At 38.4% G+C, this 21364-nt stretch overlaps 1 protein-coding gene across 2 annotated transcripts in view; it reads left to right on the forward strand.

Annotated features, from left to right (window-relative positions):
• RMDN2 (regulator of microtubule dynamics 2) overlaps positions 1–21364 on the forward strand; it is a 46987-nt gene that overhangs the window by 15581 nt on the left and 10042 nt on the right. For both annotated transcript variants that reach the window (XM_075708176.1, XM_075708177.1), the window contains exons 5-7: positions 8975–9050; positions 10738–10815; positions 19592–19690. In XM_075708176.1, the coding sequence (XP_075564291.1) occupies positions 8975–9050; positions 10738–10815; positions 19592–19690 (253 nt within the window). The remainder of the gene's footprint in view (positions 1–8974; positions 9051–10737; positions 10816–19591; positions 19691–21364) is intronic.

Below are 21364 nucleotides of genomic sequence, written 5' to 3' on the forward strand. Positions count from 1 at the left end.
TTAACCCTTGGGGGGTAGGGGAAATATAAGAGAAGAAGAAATTGAATTCAGCCTCTTTGGTTTCATCTTTTGTCGTTTTTTCCTCATTGCTATTGTTCTGTAGTTTCCTTTATGTTTCTTTTCCTTCTGCTGTAGTTATAGAACCTCTTCCTATTGCATCCTGTGTCTCTTGTGAGTTGCAGTTTAGTTTGTATTTAGCATTTCTGGTATATATATCTCTTTAAATATGCCATCCAGTTCTGATATATATATATCTTTAATACCCATCCAATATCCCCAGTTTAGCCGTGTGCTTATTTTCACTTTTAGGGTCAATTACTTCGGGATTTTTAAGTCAATAGACAACGCCTCACTGGAGCTGAATTAGTCTGTAAAACTCTTTCCTGCCTTTCTTCTGTATCAAAAAGGGTCATTTGCTGCTGTGCTTTTCAATAGTGTCTCTTAATAATTTTTCTCTAGAACTTTTTATAACACGGCACTTCTTTATGGTTTAGTTTTCTTCATTAGAAATGTACACCATGCCTGTCAAGCAAGGATTAAGTCCGTAGACCTCCTTGAAAGTTTCTTGTGGAAGCTTACCCCTGCTGCTTGAAACCTCTGTTTACCTCATAAGTATGTTTTTGTCACACCCTGACTGACATAACTGTTCCAGCCCTAGTGTAGAGAGAATTATACTGGCAAAACCATCCCTTTTCCAGAGCAGCGTTTTTCCTGTTTTGTGGAATTGCTGTAAGGTGTCTGGGAAATAGAGTGTATCTTTCATCTCCACCAGGAGAATGTAGTGGAATGGTCTCATGAGCAAACTGTTCCTAATGTAGGCCTAGAGTTAGCTGTCTTGCCTTGCTTTTCATATTTACTTCAGTTACGGAAAAAAACCTGCCATATATCTCCTTAGTAGGTCACCTATATTTTTTACAAAACTGTATCATAAAATATATCAACAATAAAACTGGCCAACTTACTGATCAGAATACTGACAAGTAACCAATATTCATCCTTAAATTAAAATTGATAAAATATATGCAGAAAGAACAGAGAAAAATATCTTGAAGTAGTCAGTTGGTTTTGGTAATGAACTTTTGCAGCTGTGAATAGTTTTCATATCTGAATCCAGATATTTTGAAAACATGTGATCATACTTAATATTGTAGTTGCCAGTGAGATCAAAAAACTTTCAGATTTTTTGAATGGTGACCTCTAAAAAACTGAAGTAAATGGAAGTACTGGAAAGAAAAAACATAGCTGTAATCTTTTATTATTTATGTGACCACCCTAAAGAGAGGCAGAGTAAATATTCAAAGTGACTTGTTGCTTTGTTCAGCTGGTGTCAATTATTCAAGTTGTGAAGGAACTCACATGCAAAAATTGGCATTAGCCAGTTGCAGGTCTTGTTTTTCCCAAGCCTCAAACAAAATCCTTTTGTGGGTCAGTGATTCCCAAATGATATCACAGCTTACCTTGGACCATGGAGCATCTTTATCATCTAGATTTTAATTGGAAGTGCTATGCGAACAATTCAGTGCTGTAGTTGCTTTGGATGGCGCCGCTTTACAACGTTACAATTACAGAAAACAAAATGTAGAGGCTTGTTAATAGTGCTTTTATTTAAAACTAAAGAGTCACTTTTAAGTTCTTTTGCAAAACAAGTGAGTTTTTATGTTTGGGGGGGGGGGGTGGGGGGGTGGGGTGGGGTGTTGCTGTTTTGCCTTCAGGAGTTTGGAAGAGATCCAGAAGGCTTCTCTGCTGTTGCCCAGAACCCCACACCTCCTTTTTTGCTGAGGAGGATTTGTTACAGACTTTGCAAAGAACAGAAAAGTTACTACATGTGGCCAGTGTTCATGACATTTACTTGGAAAGATCATTCTTTGCATTGAGCTTTGGTTGGTTTGCCGCAAACAAACTCAGTGCTGCCATTAAGCTTAGGTTATTCTATAGAACTTACCTGCTGATAGGAGTCATATACGTATCCCATTTAGATTGAAGTTATCAAGTGAAAACCTAGTAGTTTTAAGTGAGGACTCCCCCTGAATCACAGCTGCCCCCAAGACTTTTCTCTGTTGTGTATATGTGAATTACTCTGATAGTGCAGAAGCCCTTCCAGGGTTGTCCATGGAAGCGGGTTCCAGAGCTGATGGTCTGTCACTGAGAGGGAACACTGTGGAGTAGAATGGATTGGCTTCATTGAGGACGTGAATAATTACCGCTTACTTGGGTGTTTCGGCTGACCTGTATTAGCAAGCCAAAAAATGGACAAGGATATAATAATAGAAATTGTATTAGCTTTTGTTAGTTGTAGAGATTTGTTATTCACTTCTAGGACTAATTCAAAATGTTGACCCTTATGTTCACATAGAATTTTGTGCTAAGTTTGTGCCTGGGCTAAGAACTGATGCTTTGATTTGCTAGTATGACTTATACTTCTGAGTGGACTTGCTGTTCTTGGTATACAAAAAAATGAAAGAAGTGATAGTCCCAGGTAGAAGATGTTTCAGTGAGGAAGTCTAGAGATTGCAAAGATACTGAGAGGCTTGTATGTAACAGTGAACAGTGGAGTATCTAGCCAGAAGGTGTTTTGTATTACTTGAGAGGTACAAAGTATTCAGAAGCGTAGAAAGTTGTGTTTCTACACAACGACAAAGAAAGTATTCAGAAATGTAGAAACTCCTAACTCTTGTGTCTTGTGAACAAAAGATGGTAAAATCACTCATAACAGGATAAAGAACTGCTCAGAAGATGGTTCCTAAGAAAGTCAACTACTATTTTAACCCAACCGGGATTAAGTTTCTCCTGGATTAACTTTTAAGATTAAGTGATATTACTACCCAACATGATAAAGTCAAGTTCTTAAACCCATATAACTTGGTTATTTTGCAGAAATGTGGGAAGCTGTGCAGAAGCAGGAAAAATGTAGTTCTTACAGAAGAACTTTTATGTTAGGTGGCATGTACCTGCAAAGGGATTTTACACAAACTTTCCACAAAAAAGTGAATGGCATGTAATCTCAGCAGTAGAATTATAACAGTTAATTTGTCAGATTTGTAGGGTGCAATGGCATAAAATATTTCTCTAGTGAAACAAAACTCTTCAAAATTATAAAATATGTTGTAGGATATTATCTTACTACTACAACTTTTAAAGTTAAATTCATACCATGTTTCTAACTAAGCTCTTGTAACTTTCTGCCCTTAATTATCCCTTATTTAGACTTAGAAGAGACCTTACAAGCTACAAGCATCTGTTTCTATCACACAGTCTTATTTTTCAGGAGTTGATACCTTGTCCAGAAATACTGCTTTCGGTCAAAACTTGGTATAACAAAGTTTCAGGTTAGTAGTTGTTTGCCCTGTATTTGATTCATGGGATGACCAAAGAAGTTTTACATCTATCTTTGTTGTTAATTATGCTTAATCTTGGTCAATTATCTTTAAAGTACTTATTATTTTGGCAAAAATAATTTAAAATTTCAAATACAGAAAGACAAATTCAGAAGCCATTTCTGAAAAGCTGCAACTTGTTCTGTAGTAAGTGGATCAGAGGGATGTGTAGCTTCTTGTGTGTTTCTGGTTACGAGCCTTTAAATGAGAGAATGGTGGAAGGTCATGCATTAGGATCGTGTGGTTGCTGGTGTTAGTTATTAGAACTGATAAAAGTCACTTTGTGTGCAAAAAAAAGAAAACACAATCTAGTGGGGAGTTGTTTGTTTTTTTTTTTTTTTTTCTTTTCTGCAGGGCAGGTCAGTGAGTATTTCAGTTCAGAAATGTTGTTGCAGTGCCGCAGGGCATTTGTGGTCGCTTCTCCAAGTTCTCCATCTGTTGATCTTCCCAGTGCGCATTTCCCTCCCTGCTGAAGGGAGGTAGCAGATGTTGGCACTTGCATGACAGTAGCCCTTTGCAAGGGACTGAGCTCAGGTCTGTAGTCCAGCCTGTGAGGAGGAGTATGATGCATCCCCTGGGAAAAGGTTCTTGAAATAGTAGTGCATTGGTAAAACACTGCAGCATCCTCATGCAAGTGCAAAGGAGGTAGGTTCGAAATGTGAAAAGATCTGTTTACTACAAGCTTTTTGCCAGAATGGTCACAGAGGAAGTAATACTGGCAACCTAGTGATCCCTATTACATTTCTGTCAAGGAGAATTGTTGTGTTACTATATCTGAAAGCTATTGTTTCACTCTGTTTCCACGTTTGTGAAGACTTTATCTTGCTAATTTCTTCAAGACTGTGTTTGCAGCTATAACAACTAAAAACGTCTGTTTCAAAAATAAAAGTTAAATTTCTGGAACACAGAAATTTAACACAGTTGTGGGTTCCACAGCCTCAGAAATGCAGAACGTGGCGTCCACATGTTCTGCTGGTCAACTTCTGTGAATATGCATTGACAGCAGCATTTTTCGTTGTTTTAGTATGTGTTGCAATAAATTATTAAGCCAGAATTCTTAAATGTCCTTACTTTTGGGGTTTTTTTACCAAAATATGGGTTTGTTTCCCGTGTTTTTTGTAGGTGTCACCTATGCAAGTGTGTGCTACATGTGATGTTTCCCTGGAGCTCAGCTGCAGTGCTCTGGTGATTTTTTTAATATAAAAACTATATTTCTGCCAATTTCTACAGTGTAGACTCAGTTGTATTCCAAGAAGAAGAAGAAGAAAAAAAAGAAAACAAAACCCAAACAAAAAAAAAGCCCAAAACAAAAAACCACCTAAACACTTCACTTTGCACCTTGGCGCATTTCACTTTGTATTTTGGCAGTCTTTCACATTCTTAGCTACTGCTTCCATACCCTCAGCACCATGAGGAAGGTGATATCAAACTAATACTTTACTTCTTCCGTGGAAACCTAGTATCAGACGCATTTTTATAGATGAAATACCATGGTAGGAAAGTGATACACATTTAAATATCCAAAACTGTGATCTCTGGAAGGGTAATGCAACAGGGGTCATAAACAGTACTGTAAGTTGCAAAATCTCCCTACATGTGAATTGATATCTCCCTGAAGTCAGATTAAAAAGAAAGCCTGAGGGTCTGGCTGCATTGCAGAGACTGTCAGAATACGTAAGTGTGTGAAACTGGTGAGTGAGGGAGTCGATGGCTAAGAAATGTGATGCACATGACTCTGAGCCATGCAGAGGTGGGGAGTCGCAAGAACACGTATAAACTGGAATGGAAATGAACTTTCTTTTCGCTGGGCCTCTCTTGTGTTACCCACCACATTAGCCTTTACTCATACTACCTTACATGTCCAATGTGTCTCGCGTGAAGAGGAGGGAGTGAAAAATAGGTATGAAACAGATGAATTAAATTCTTTGGTATTAGTAAATATAAAAAACTCTCCTCCCGTTCACAAAGTCATACCAGTTACTGTTAAGAAAAACTTTCATGTTGATACTAGGCTGCTAAAAGGGAGACCTAGACTGCTAAATGTAAGCCCTGTACCCACACATTTCCAAAGTCTACATGAAATAAGAGGGGTTTTTGGAGTTGGGATACATGGAAGGGGATATAGAAGAGGGAGGAACAAGCCTGGGAAGATGTATGTTATTTCTGATTTTGGCCCTGTGAAATTTATCGGGTAAAAGGTAAAACTTGCTGTATTTGAGTGTCCTAATGTGGTTTAATCTTGATTTGAGACTTTAAATCTTTTCTGTAAATCCGTCTCTGGGATAAGCTGTGGTTGCCAGGGTCTAAGTGTTGGTAGCATCTCTCTGCATTTTTGGTATTAAAATACAGGTTGCTTGCGAAAATGCTTGATAAAACTTGCGGGATCAACCTGCTGTTCTTCCTCTTGCCGCAGGTAAGGTATGCCCCTTACAGTTTTACCTTTTCAGAGTACATACAGAAATTCCGGAACACCAGAAGGGAAAGTGTTAATTCACCTTGATATGGACCCCTCTACGCGAGGGCCACGTAGGCATTTGGCATCCTTCTCTCTCAACTGCGGTTTCTTGTGAGTGAGTTTCAGTGACATTGTTTGTAGCAAAGGGACGTGGTCCTGACTTACTGCTGAGGTGGTGTGATTGTGTTGGGCTTAGAAAAGGAGTATTAATTGTGGATAATTAATCTGTGTGCTTTGACACTGTTTTCAGAAACTTATCTTCCACCTGGAAATAACGTTTTTTTATGTTAACAGAAGTACTGTGTCTGTCTCGATGAGGTTATGATTGTTAAGTTTATTTAGATGAACATGTCTGTGGCTGATTTTTTACATTATCCAGGAGCAGCATGAGCTCAGCAGTTAGGTCACTTCCTTGCAGTGCTTAGCTGGTGGGATTTCCTCTTTATTTTTCTCTGTGAAGACATTGTAAGTGGCATTTTAATCTTGATGTTCAAAGGGCGGAAGGCAGGCCGTGGTTGCAAGGAAACCCAGTATCGCTTGCCGTAAGAAAAGATACGTTCGCTTTACCCATTTCACTGGATATTTGCACAATATTGTGGATATTGCACATTATTTTTTTTTTTTAAATTTATTTCCCCTTCCAAATTTTTATAATTGCGCCCAAGGCGACGAAAGGCCCGGGCCCGAGGCTGCCTGCTGTATCGGAGTGTCACCAGGAGATGGGGCAGGTGACAACGGAGAGGGAGGGCCGGGGCCGGGGCCGGCGGGCGGCGGGCGGGGGAGCGGGGCCCTCCTGCCTCGGGCTGCTGGCCCTGCCCGGAGCCGGGCCCTCACTCTGGAAAGCTGCTTTCGGGGTCGAATGACAGGAACCAGACGGAAGCATTTCTACTTAGTTCCTTCTTCGTTTTCCCTTATCATTTTCTTAATATTACCCTCTGGATCAGTGAAAATAAAGTTTGCTTTGTTTTTAAATTCTTTGATAATTACTCAGAAAGCCTAAGAATTCTTTTCGGGGTGGGGGGAACCCACAACTTTGTTTTCAAAACATTAATTTCGAAATTAATGTCTGAAATGCCACAGAACTCTAAAAATTAAATAACTGATTTATGCCAATTGCCTGCCTAGCCCAGTTCAAAAGTACAAAATAGAAAAAGAAAAAAAAAAGCACTAATACATGAAAGACATTCTTATTTTTTCCTTGCAAAAATAAAGTGTACTTAAACTGAGCTTATTTTTCATTTGTTGAAAATTTTACTGGGATTTCTATCCCCAGAGATTTTAGCTGTAAGTAGAACTTTTTCTTTGAACTGGTTTAAACTAAGGCCCTCTTTCTTGTCACGCACAGACAGGGAAATATTGCAAGATGCTGGATTAGCTTGTTCGCTTTTCATTGTTTTCTTTTGTAGCAGCAATCCGTTTAGCTATGGTATGTGGAGTTTATCTGATTAGCACTTAATGAGTGAAGGGAATAGGGGAAATGTTGCCCGAGTTACTTAAGCCTAATAAAGTTTTCAGTACCTTCCCCCTCTTTCTAAATACCTGAACTTTCCTGACCCCCCACTCCTTGCTTTTTCCCTCAATTGCAGCTCGTTCCCATACGAAATGCACTCCCCCTGCAGCTTTAACTGTCAGAAGTAGTGGTGCCAATAGCCGGATTTTGGTCAGTGCGCATTGGTCACAACATACACGCTGCTCAACAGTGTTTGACAGGCTGTCGGGAGCTCTAACAAATGCAAGTACGGTTGTTATACTGACTCACATGCCTTACCTGGGAACACTTACTGACTGAAAAGGCACCAACCTGTAGCATGAGTGTTTTTAACTTAAAACCAGTAGGTATAACTGTAAATGATAAAAGAATTTCTTTAGTTATGTTAGCAGTGACATTTTGATGAGGATTCACTGGAGCTTGAATAATTACATTATATAAAGAAATTCAAGAAAGCTGAGGTTTAGGAATGCCTAAAAACTGTGTGCGCCATACAAATTGTGGGTCTGTTACCATAATTAACTCGATAGGTTTCTTGCATAACTCTCACGGTTTTCCTCTGGACTTCAACTTGATTTCCCTCTTCTAGAATTAATTTTTGGTTTAATCTGATATTGCCTTGTAAAAGTTTTAATACAAAAGCAAAATTCTGAAAAATTTAGAGAAATCATCTGTATTATTTTATGCTGCTTAGATATATCTTTGGTGGTTCTGTTAGTTTTAAACAGAAATGCAAAGTTGTCTTAATACCAATGAAAATAGGTCCAAGGAAAGTACAAGTGACATCTGTGCAAGAGACTCTTTATGCATAGTAGGTTCTATAGCTGTTGAAGTAATAAGGAAAAAGCGATAGAAGTTTAGGTGGAGCATCAATAAGACAATAGTCTTGCTTAGGAAATCTAAATCTTTATAGGTAGGGACGTCTGAAAATATTTTCAGTTATACCTGCTTAACCATACAAATTTTTAATAGAAATGATCTCACATTTCTTTTATCACTGTCCCCAATTTATAATAATAATATAATAATAGTAATATTAATAATCATAGCAATAGGCAGCTAGTAATAGCAGCAGTGATCCTGTTAGAGCAGAATGTGTGTGTATGTTTTTAAATAATTTTAAAGATATTAAAAGAATGCTGGAGGTGCAGGGTTGCACCAAGATGCTTGAGAAGGGTAGAAGACGACTGAACGATTTCTGACGTCTGCACACCTTTCTGCTGAGCACACCCCAAGGATTTGCCTTCCCGGGTGAGGCACCGCAGCTGATGGTGTTTATGTTCCCAGTGCACTGCAATGCAGAGTGCAGTGTGTCCAGTTAAACTGCTGTCAGTGGTGGAGCAAGTCTGGAAGTGTTGCACTCTGATCTGAATGGTAGAAATTTTGGAGGAGAAATCCCTGTTTTTCCACTTCACTGACAGCCCAGTGTCATTTAAACAACTTCTTGTTTCCATTGTTGTTCTGTTTTGTTTTGGTTTGGTTTTTTGTGTGCTCCTGAATATGTACAGCTCATGCCAAGGTTCTATCCAGCCATCAAGATGGAAGAAAGACAGGTGTTAATCTGTGAATTAGGTATTGAAATATTTTGTCATTTGATTCAAAGGTTTATTTAAATCACAAAAAGTATGTGTGTGTGTTCTTCTTTTCCCCTCTCAGGTTTGCAATTATGTGTGGCTATATGTCTCAGTTTGAAAGTATACAAAACAAAATCAGGAATGGTTATCTCTTTAAGGTATGTTTTTGTAGGGTTTTGGGTTTCTTTAAGCTATTCCTTTAAATTATTTCCTTATATAGTGTCTAAGGAAGATTTTTCCAACACAGTAATTCAGCTTCACAGGTCTATTTTGTTGCTGATGTTAAAGTGAAAAAGTTATTGTTATATATGCAAATAGATGATATGCTTACGAAATCTAAGAACTGAGGTAGGATTCTGGGAACAGCATTAAGGTTTCAGTTTTATTTTGTAGTCAAAGCAGGGAGGAAAAGGGGAGTAACAATTATGTTCAGAAAATAAAAACATATGAAATATTAAGCGATGAACTAATACAATTCTGCAATCATCCTTCATGCCACCCTTAAGAAGTAATATTTGTTTTAACACTGTCCTTCCAAAGGTAATTGTGTTTTTTAGAGTTAGTAGTTTGTGTTACATGTGTTAACCCTCCCCATCCTTGTCCTCGGCATTGCTTAGGTGCTTTGCATCCCTTGCCCTCTGAGCCGGCGTCCCTCCTTTCCGGGTGTCAGTGAGAGGCAGCAGACGTGTTCCACTTTCCAGGGAATGCCTGGGATGGGTCTCTGTCACATCATGTCCGTGTTAGGGCTTGGAGTGTTGTGGAGCTTTCCTGTGAGAGAGCATTAATTACATCTGAGCTGTGCCAAGCGAGCTAAGCCCCAAGCGCTGGGACAAGCTAGGAACGAAGGGAAAATGACAAATAACACAAGTGCTGCAGTTGTTTAAGGATGGAGTTTAAAAAGAGCCCACAGTGTTAGCAGTAGCCTTTTCAGGGAGGTTTTCCTCTTCAGAAGTAGTTACTGAAATCCACGTGAAGCATTTGGAAATGTTAAGGATTTGGGAAAATAATAGCATGAAAGCATAGCTCTTATCTGAATAGTTTGTGGACAAAATGATAGAATAATAGTCTCTTAGATCTGTATGACTCAGATATTTGAGTGACTGGCTTAATTAGAAAAACAGAGATATCTGGGGTGGGGGAGGAAGTGAAATTTATTGAGAGAGGCAAATGGTAGATTGGGGCAAAATAACAGTTCTTTTTTCTTCAAACTCAGGTTCAGCATAAGAGCTTTCTCTGGTAATTACAGAGTGAAATAAAGATACTCATGACATGTAATGAAAATAGTTTTGGAAGAAGCACCTCATTAGATGCTTTCTAGGTTTTATGGTTTCACTACAAACAACCATTTTATTTTCTGAATTGCACATTATAGTAACAATTTGTTGTGTCATGTACCATTTCATCGGGGCAGTCACATCCCAGGGTGGAAGGGACTATGCTTCTGTGATAGGTGCTGGCACGCAAGATCTATTAAAGAGAGTGGTTGCTTTCTCACTGATCTGGTGTGTGACAGTTTCCTAATACTAACTGTAAATAAAATGAATTTAATTGAAGTTTTTGCCTTTTTAAGACAAGTTCTTGAGTTCTTTGAACTTTAGAGCTGCTTAGTCATATTCTAAATACAGCATGCCTTCTTGCATTGTGTGCAAAGTTGCTAAATAATTTTGTTTGTGGTTTCCCTCCATGAGGAAGGGGTTTGCTAGTTAAAATATTTTTAGGTTGTTGGAAAAGAATTGCGGCAGAAGAGAATTTCTGTATTTGTTTATGATTTGCAGCTAACTTCTTAGAATGTAAACACACTTGCTAAACAGACATGTGAAGTGACACTGATTTTCTTTCTAATAGGAGCACCTAGACAAAGCAATTGAACTTAAGCCTCAAGATCCTTTTTTATATTACCTAAATGGAAGATGGTGCTATTCAGTAAGTTGTTTGTTTTTTTTTTTTTTTTTAATCTAACATACGAATTTGGTATACTGAAAAATGATAATGCATTTGAAATGAAATAGTGGGACCTAAGAGAAAGTAGGTGTTTACTGAAGTAGGTGTTTTGAGCTAAATGAAGCCGTACTCTTACATTTCCTGAATTAACTTCCACATGTGTGATGTTAACTGCTGACCATTCCTGTCATGTACATTAAGTAAGCTGTGCTTGTATGTCCCTCATTGTTGTGTTCAGGTTTCTTATCTGAATGTATGAACGGAAAGTAACGGATACTTGGAAGGCAGGAAGGGTGACCTCTGGGTATTGTAAGCCTTGATTTCAGTTCTTTATTCTGCCACAAACTTTCTGGATGACCTTGGGCTGGTAATATAGCCTTTTGGTAACTTTATTCCCCATCCATACCTGAAGTTAAAGGCACTTACATGCTGTGGGATTATGGCTTGCGGTAGCAAGGCTTGGTAAATTCCAGGAGAATGTCAGAACAAAGATGCAGGCATAAAAATCTACAGTTCACCAAAATGTTTTGCAAGAGATGCAATTTGTGTTATGGCAACACAACGGGTGCTTTTAAATATTGTGTTAATGACATAGTGATAAGTACTCATATATGAAAAATTCAAATAATTGTTTTACAAACTTAGCTGTTGATTAATTTTTTTTTTTTTTTAGAAAAATGGTGCTTGTGTTTGTAATGAGAGTTGTCTTATTCTTAAGCTCACATCTTTGATGGCTCAGATGGCTGTCCTTATTGCTTCATTTTTAGTGCCATGAGAAATCTTTTGTCAGAAGAAAGTGTTATTGCATAGTCTATACTGTAAAAGATCACTGGGGGGCTTTGTAGCATGTTAACTGCTAATGTGCAGTGAATTCCAGTCCTGCCTTCCTCCAGCTACTTCCAGTGCTAGTCACTATGAAGTGCCTGCAAACTGGAAAGAAGGAGTTATTGTGATACATTACAGACTTTGACTTTGTCTTTATCTGCAACAAGACTTAATGCAAAGTAATCTTTCAGCAGTTTTTTCAGATCATATATTTAACTTTCAAAGAGCTTTCAGCAACTACATTTTTTCTCAGTTGATTTGGATAAGGAACGACACCCACTTTTTCAAAGAGTTTTCATTGTGGTTTTCATCACCCTGTATTCTTGATTATCAGCATTAGCTATGCAAAAGTGAGTTGCTGAAGATTGTCCTATAGTACGCTTGCTGTCCTGCCTTTGAAGAACATCTCTCTCACCCGTGATTTGTTAAGCACTTTTATACTGTACTGTGTCCAACAGTGGACTGTAGCTTCCATTTATGTCAAACACTCCCACATGTTTTTCATGACTTATTTCTCACTTGAGCTATTGCTTTTGGAAACTTCACATGTAATCTCAGTATACCTCACTTTGTTCTTATAGCACTGTTTTTTCACTCTTGTTTCACTTTAGTGACAATCACCGCTTCCAGACTAATACATGTGGTTTGCTGCGCTCTATCATTACAGACTCATGTTCCACACTTGCAGCATCTATGCAGGGCTTCTTTACTGAACATTAAAGCCACAGATTAGCATTTACTTTAAAGTATGCCCTGACCTGCATTTTATTAAGTGAAACAATCCACCTAAACAGATGTTGCCACTGAAATACGTACGGATTTATTCCTTTTTTAATTCTTTTTTTTTTTTAACTCTTGCCTCTGTGACTGTCTCGATGGCCATGACAAAATAGTAACCTGAAACACTTAGATTTTCATCGTACAAATAAATACAAGTATAAAACTGAATAACATTTTGGTTTAACTTCTGGGGCTGCCAACTCCTAAAAACTTTCTGTCAGTTGCACACTTTCAGTAGCAGGATGAGGCCATCATTTGGGAACATTAGTTTTGAGGTTCTACTATGGAAACTAGATCTCAGTCCTGGCCTGGTGAAGTTGGTGATATCCTCGTTAGTCTTAGCACACTGTCTGAGTAGGTTTTTGTGCTGATCCAGTAATACAGGTTTTGGCCATACATGTGAGGTAGATAGTCTTGGAAGCTTGTGGAAGATGTGGCAAATTCCTTAGTCCTATTCTGCAGACTGTGGTGTTTTGTGCTGTGGTAATTATCCTGAAAGCAGACTGTTGGCTGTGGGATTGGTTCCAAATATTCTTCGGGGTAGGGATTATGATAGGGTGCTTGAAAAATACACTTATCACTTCTTCTCTGTACTGGTACCTGTAGATGGAGTGATAATGCTCCTCTTAGACCTTCTGTTTCTTCTGTTTAGTCTAGCTGAGATTGAGGCTGGGAAAGCTGTGTTGCCCAATGTGAGGAAATTAAAGAAGAAAAAGGGATGACTGAGGAAAGAAGGTTCATTTTTATATTTAGCCTAGCTGACTTTGGGGTCCAGTTAAGACTGGCTACAATATTTGGTGTTTCACAAATGTTGCTTCCAGGGGCATTATTGTTTGGTTTTAGTCATATATTCTTCTACTGAAGCAGTGTAGTTCAAAAGAGTAAGTAGCGTTCAATACTTTCTAGGCTTTGATAACATTTTTGGGAAACATGATGTACTTAAGTCTTCCTAGTAAAGTCAGACGCTTCCCTTTCACTCCCCATTTAATGCTGGGGGATCTTATTACTATCTTCTAGTGCTGTTTTTTGGGCTGACACACTGGAAAAAATTGGTATAGCATAAAAGAGTGCAAAAGGGGATGCTCTGAGTGTTGTAAACCTGGGCTCCAGTTCATTTTCACAAATGAAAATCAGTTGAACAGACTTTTAAGTAAAAAGTATAGTGGAGGCAAATGGAGAAGATTTACTGAAGGCTGAAATCTATACTCATAAAGCTATTTGATTTGTGGAGGTTTGCCAGTATTTGGCTCTGACTGCCATTTCTCACCTTCCTCAGTGTGACAGTCCTTTGCAAGAGCAATGGTACAGCAATGCCAAGTTTCTTACTCAGCAGTTATTCTCGCTGGGCCAGATCTGAAGCTGATGCAAAGTGTCATAGCACCTTCCAGCGGGAGGGGTGAGCTGGATTTTCACTGCCTCGCAGCAGTGGGGGTTTGTCTCTGATGCAGAGCCAGTGACAGTTGTGTGCCACCTTGTCTAAAAATCAATTTTTGCTGTTTCTTATTTCTGTTACCATTATAAAGCCAGCAGAGCTATACTAAAGAGAAAGAATTTGTTCTGATGTGTGTATCATCTCAGCTTTGTTAGAAAATTGCTTCTGGTATCACAATCAGGTAGGCAAGATTTTCACCAATCATTTCATAGATGTCATGATGGGCAAAATTTTGCCTGTGAGACCTGGTGTGTATACAAGAAGCCACATATAGCTCTAATGTTTTTTGTTTTGTTTTGCAGAGGTGACAAGGGGAAAAAAAGCCCTATTTATTTATGCATTGAGCAAACACAATTGAACACCACTAGTAATGGATAACTGCAGAACCCTACGAAATGTTATTGTAATATTCCTTTTTCCAGAGGAAAATTTGAACTTCTGTGTAGTGGTCATTTTTTCCAGGGTAAAAAAAGGAAAAGATGATGACTATATAATTGTAATGAAGATACTTTAAAATATTGAGTAAGCAGAACAAACCAGCGTTTATTATGTAAAAGAGATGTTACTATTCCAAAGAAAAACAACTGCAGCAAAATAATTTTCATTTAAAATGTCTTTGGTGGTGGATGAAACTTTTTCTTCTCAGCCTTCTGTGACAAGAACAGGCTTTGTTAAGTACATATCTTTTAGGGAAGGTTTAATGTTTTAAATATATGCCTGGGTTAGTTCATATGATTTAAAATAAGTACAGTGTTTAGAGCCTTTCAAGTTTCAGCTGTGTTTTTGTTAAGGGAAAGTGAAAACTACTTTGCTCTTCAGATCAGCAAGAAATATTTGTTGGAAGTGAATTGATCTGTGGTGCATGGTGTATAGAAATTAGTTTTCTTTCCTTAGAGTTTTTGGTGCAATTATCTGATAATCCTTTAAAATTGCGTGTTTGTGAGGTTTTTTGGTGTTTTAATGTTTAGAATAGCTTTTAAAATGGAGTATGTATCTAGTTAAGACTTACGGCTACTTGTCATTACAGGACTGACACAGAACAGTTAGCATATACTTGTGAAACTGGATCAGAGCCTCTGGTAAATGCTAGTGGGGTGTTAAAAAGTAGATCTTGTGGGATTTCCTTTTTGCAGGTTACATGCCAGGTGTTGGATTAATCTCTGCTGTATCCCAGTATCTGTTTGGGTTACATCAGGGAACAAATTGACCCAGTTCCTTTGTCTGTGTGCTCTGTAAGTCTGCTCCCCTTACCGGAAAGTGAAAAGCCCAGGGAATTCAAGTTGGATAAATGCCTAAATGCCTGTGTAGACTGTCCTGGTTCCTCAGCTGGCAAGAAAGAGAATATTTGTGTTGGAAGCCAGTATTTTAAAACTGCTGTCCAGTTACTTAATCTCTTCCAGAAGTCAAAATATTGCAAAATTATTTAATGCAATTTTACATTAATATATTGTAATAAAAAAGGAAAAAAAACTCTCTGGGGACATTTAAGTAGGTGCTATTAATATTTTACTGAAGCTGGATCAATGGGATGATTTTCCTTTATGGAAGGCAATTGTGTGATCTGTCTTCAGTAAGCTATTAGCAAGGAAACATCAGGGGCTGCAAGTCAATCCTGGCTGAATTTTCAATCCAAGTGGGTTAGTTTCCTTGGTACCAACATCCTGGAATTTGAAGAGAGCTGTCAGTGGGCAGGGTTTGCATCTCATCAAAAACAAAGAGAAGACAAAACAAAAAAACGAAACTCTAGCCAGTGTTTCAGTTCATATGTGATTTTTGCTCATCCTAGGCTAAGGAAAAGAAAGGGATGTTAGGAAACCCCTTTTCCCAGTATTTAGGGGAGAACCACATTTTCTGCCTTGCTCTTCAGAGGAACGAGAGGCCTGATAGGAGCATGCTGGGTACGAACTTCGCGGTCAGCTGCAGTTTAACTCTGTGGGTAGCTTTCTTCAATCTCTGGTATTAGTAGAGATTTGGGTAGAATAAATGGATGAGAGATTGTTGTTTGACAGATCTATAGGAGAGATTGTTTGAGACAAGCATCTCTGTTAGATTTGTGATACTGAAGAGTGGCCTTCTTGGCAGAGGCCAGGCTGTCGTCATGACCCACTCCCTGCCAGCCCTAGGGAAGTTCAGGAGTTGGCTGATGGTCTCTCAGGCTCTTGTTTTTTGCTCTCGAGCGAGTGGGACTAGCTCTCCTCGTGTATAGCAGCTGGGGAATGATGTTCCTCAAGTGACCCAATACATTAAAACCTGATATTCTGTGGAAACACAGTGTTCCTTGCAGTGCTCTTGCGAATTTTCAGGCTGCTGGGGGCACTGATGTCAGGGCTTGGGAGACCTAAAAAAACAAAACTCACTTAAGGTTTGGAAATCATCTGTAGGGCAAGGGCAATCTTTTTTTTTTTTTTTTTTGTTGTTGTTGTAGCTATTACTTGCTGCAGTAGCTGTTTTTCTTATTACTTTCTGCTGTCCTATACCATTCTTGGAACACGCATTAAGTTAAATCGTGTTCCTGCTGAAGTTGATGATACTTACAGTCTCTTTGTACTTGATTTTTGTATGGACCTCCAGATATGCTTTGCACTATTTGGAGTAACCTTGACTGTAGAAGTCAAATTTGCACTACTCTAGAGCATGCTACACCAGGGTTTCTGTTGCCTGTGCTTGCTCACACACAGAGAATGCTTAATAAAGTTAGTTGGTATAGTAGGAATGATGTTTCCATTTCACTGAACAAGGCATAAGATTTACTGTAATAAAGTTATTTCAAATTAAAGACTGTGCTTGTCCGTGTTTAGGGGAAGGGTATAATTTCCTGTTCATCATTATTTCTCCAGGACACAATTTTGCATATTGCATAAAACAGGTCTTTTCCATTTGTCCCACCTCAGTCATAGCGGGGTGCAGACTGACTCAGGTGGGGTGTGGTTAAGCTGTTGTGATGGGATTCGCCTCACCTGTCTTTAGCCATTCACAAGGTATAATTGTCTATGCTCCTTTTGTAGTTGAAGGAAAGAAAGAAGAGAAAGAGAGGAGTGTTCATCCCGGGCTAATATAGGTGAAGAGGAATTGCCTAATGGAAATGCCTGTCTCTGTACTGACCATGCAAGGAATCTGGACAACTGGCGTAAACTAGGCACTTCACTTATGGATGGCTGGAGTTAGCTGCAATGAATTCATCAAGCCAGTGGCATATAAGTCTGATGGCTCAAAACATTACAGAACTCTTAGACTATCTGTGTAATAGTCACAAAGTATAATGCTGGAGCCAGTGCACATTAAAGAAAACTCACTATTGTGCATACATGCATTTTACTTTTAAACATTTTAAGTTGGTTGGATTTGTAATATAAAAATGGCCAAGTGCATATATATTTGGGTTTTTTAAGTTTGAATAATGCAAAGCAGCACCCAAGCCAGACAAAATAAGGACTAAAACCTCAGTAAATCAGTTCTGATTAAATCTTGTAAGAAAATAAAACAACTGTCAGGAAGAAATTGTGTATTCAATAGGTAATTATAACTCCACATGGAAAAACTGCAATTCTGTTTCCTCACTAGTGCATAACAGCAGACAGGTGTGTGGTAATTGTATCTGTGCAGTGTATGTGTATCTCCAGGGTGTTGTGTGGTCTTGCAGAGAACAGTGTAAGCGTATACATTCCCTTTAGTTTTTTCCCTCTCTTCCTCCTTCTGTAAGCTACCTCTATCTTGATGTGATGGACCTAGAAATACAGAAAACCCCTTCCTCTTCCAAAATAATAGAGAACACTGCAGCAGTAGATTGGCATGAAGAAAACAATACTTTTGCAAAAATCCTTTTAGTATCTCTTGCAGAATATGTCTCAGAAACTATAGAGCAGCTAGGGAAATGAAGTGTGTGAAGGAATTCTATACATACCTACAAACTGAAGTTTTAACCAGCATGCTGCAGTTTGTAACACAGTGTGAAAGCAAGGCAGTGCAGAGAGGGGAAACATCTTCTTGCTATAGTGAATAAGAACTCTGGGATTGCTGGAGATCTTTTGTAAAAAGCGACTTCATTCCCTTAGAAGAGGCTTCAAGAGTGGGGTATGTGAGAGAGAGACAGAGAATGAAAAAAAGCTTTATTTTCTCAATATTGTTTCTCTCTGGAATTTAACTTTTAGTGGTTTTATGTGAAAGACTTACTGACGGCATTTAACAAATAAGGCATTGGACCCTGCTGAACAACCAGCAAGACTTGACCAGGATGCCTTGTCTCCAAGCAATGTTGCTCTTCTGTAGCTAGAGTCATTGGGGCCAGATGAAGAGACACGGTCCTATGCGTTTTCCTGTTGCGTGCTGGCCTGTATTTGTACTCTTTGCAATGGTATTATTAGGGCAGTTTGCAACAAGAAATACATAGAGCTTGATGTCTGTTCAAAAGAGAAGCATTCTGCTTGATGGCTGTGGATAGTTATGTGTGGATGGATTCCATATTTTACCATAATTAACTGACATCTACTGGATAATTGCTGGATTTAGCTGGAGAAGGCAAGGGGAGCAGCAACAGCCCTGAAGAGATTGGGAAGCCAGAGAATGAGGTGGGAATAATCTAAAGCTATCCAAAACCATTTTAATTTTTACGGCAGTAAAAAAACCCCTTGAATACAAGGCCTAACTCTTTTATTTGAATTGCAGCTCCCTCTGAAAAAGAGATGTCACTATGTGACTCGTATTTCATCTCCACGTCTCCGATGAGAGGCTCTCTTTCTTTGCCTGAGTGTATCCATTCTCTGTGTTGTCTCTGCATAGATCATGCCAGAAATTGTTAGGAAAACAGAGGACCTTGTTTTCTACCATTTTTAAACTCAGCTGTACTCTGTGACAGGAGCCATCAGTGCTGTGGTTCAAATACTGATGTGAAGGAATAAAGTCCTGACTTTTCTTTACAGATGTAGTAGACGTGTCCGAAGGAGGGTGGCTTCACTTCTCCATTTAAACAGGCTGTGGTCTCACATAGCATTTCTTAGCAGCTCCATCCTTCATTAGAGGTGTGAGGTGTGTTTCGCCAGGTTAGGTGATGGAGCCAAATACCTTATGGCAGTAATGAGGACAGTTTCTGTCAGGTGTCAGTATATGTAAGGGAAGAAGTCATGTACATTGTGTGGCAATATGACAGTTCCCTAAAGTCCTCTTATAGCAGCCCTTCTTCCTGAAATGAGAAGAGGTCTTTGGCAAGTGTTATTTGTCAGATTTGAAGAGGAAAAAATGAAGCCTATGTCTTAACAGTACTTGTCACCAACTTCTGTGTAATAAATTAACGTTCTACAAGTACCAAAAGCACTCACATTTTTACTGTAGCAACAGCTTTTCATAATGTTGTAAAGTAGTCAAGTACATGGACTATCATGCTAAGCTGCCTGTCTCATGAAAACCTTAACAGGTTTAAAGCACTATCTAGCCTTAGGTTTTAAACAATGGCAAGGTCTTACGAAACCTGAACTATACTTCAAACTTTGTACATTGGAATAATCTCATATCAATGATGTTGGTGGTTTGTCATGTATTTCTTAACGTGTGCATTTTCCTGTTAACAGAATCTAAAATCCAAAAGAGTATGCTTTAAGCTGGCAAATAGACAGTATAAAACATTCCTTTAAAGGTTCTTTTGCAAGCATAGGACGGTATTTGCTCCAAAACTGAGAAGCAACCCTAAAGACTGTTGATTTTTTTTTTTTTTTTTTTTTTTTTAAATAGGTAGCTCAGTTGTCTTGGATTGAAAAGAAAGTAGCTGCTGCTCTCTTTGGGACTCCACCAACTTCAACAGTAGAAGAAGCATTGCAGAATTTCCTTAAGGTAAGTCCTAGCCAAGAGTTTTCCTGTGTGACTGTTTACCAGCTGCTATATGTGACTGTTGTCAAGATGTCTGCTCAACAAATTGTGTTCAGTAGCTCTCCTAAGTACCCCAGAGCTCTCTACTAAAATATTTTTTCTTTTCTATTTTAAAATTAATTTGGAGATGAGTGGCTAGCACCTTTCTTCTCTTTCTTTAGTTTTAGGGAATTCTTCAATGACTTGCCATGGTTGATAGTTATTGGATATAATGTGAGATGGATACAGATTAGTTATATATGCCATTGAAACAAGTTAACCATAGCAATAACTGATGATTTGCCTGTTTCTGCAAGAGGGTTAACATAGGCAAGGAAAAATTTGACATTGTGACACTTGTCTTTTTCTGATCTGAAGCATTTTTCATTGAATTTCAGTAGAAGCCTTTCTTGTTTGTGGGATTAAATTACCTTTGTAGTGAAGTAGAAAAGAAAGCTCTGTCATATAGGTCCATGTTCCTGGGCATTCTACTTGAATGCACAGTTATGAGAAAACACCACATGAATAACATAAACCTATCTTTCAGTGTCTTTTATATGAATCATTTCTACTTCTGGAGCTGAAAAGTACAAGTTTTTCACTTGACTGAATTCAAAGCATAAAATTCCATCATTACAATTACTTTCAGACAGGTTCTCAAAGGAGTTGGACAAACATATTTTCTTCACTATCAAAAGTGCCTGTTTCCTGTGTTCTTAGTCTATTTAAAGATGGAATGATCTCCTGAATTTTGGACAATACAATAGGTTATCATCTTCCCAGTTTGAAGGATTTTATCTTTAATGTCAAACTCAAAAAGTGGTAGAAGTAATTTGAAATGTTCACTTTAGCTTCAGGGTATTTCGTGGTGGGCTGCAGAGTAACTCTGGTTTTAAGTCGTCTTCTGCACCAAAAATTAAATTACTGTCTAAAAGACAACTGTTTGGGCTTCTTTTTCAGTTGTTTGATAATACACAGCTGTAGTGAAAGCAGCATTGTTTTGGTCCAAGGAATACAGCTACTGTAAATTTCACTGGTGTAATTTTTCTCCCCCAAAGCTGTTTGTTGATTAAAGTTGCTTCTTGGTTAGCAAATAATTAGTAAGGTTTTCACTCACCTTTCAAGCTTCTACATCTTTGATGTATTTTAAAAGGAAGACAATCCTGAACTGTTTTAATGACCTGAACTTCTCAGAAGATGGTAATGTGAAAAGAAAGGTGAACCTAGAGCTAGAAGATACAGGTCTGTGAAAGAAAAATAATTATTAAGTTGATGAATACAGTTCATTACCCATTATTCACAGTGTGAATGGTTGGTTGCTTGCTTATTTCTTTGATGAGAAAATAAATATTAACAATCTAGAGAGAGCAGTGTCTTCCAACCCACCGTGTAAGTGAATGAATCCAATAGATATTCTATAGAATGATACGATATCTTTACAAAGCACTCAGGCAGACAGGAGAGCAAGAAGTAGAGAACATTTTTATGTGTTCATTATCAGCACCTCATGTGCCTGCTTTAGGGTTTGGGGTTTGGGTTTTCTTGAGTTTTTTTTTAAGTGCTAAACAGACTGGGGTGCACACAGTAGGGATGATTTAGTCTGATGTTTGAGGAAGCTTAGTGCATTACTAAAAATGCTATGCAGACCACATAAATCTC

This window comes from Pelecanus crispus, chromosome 3 (assembly GCF_030463565.1).
Source record: "Pelecanus crispus isolate bPelCri1 chromosome 3, bPelCri1.pri, whole genome shotgun sequence".
In the NCBI taxonomy this organism is placed as follows: Eukaryota; Metazoa; Chordata; class Aves; order Pelecaniformes; family Pelecanidae; genus Pelecanus; species Pelecanus crispus.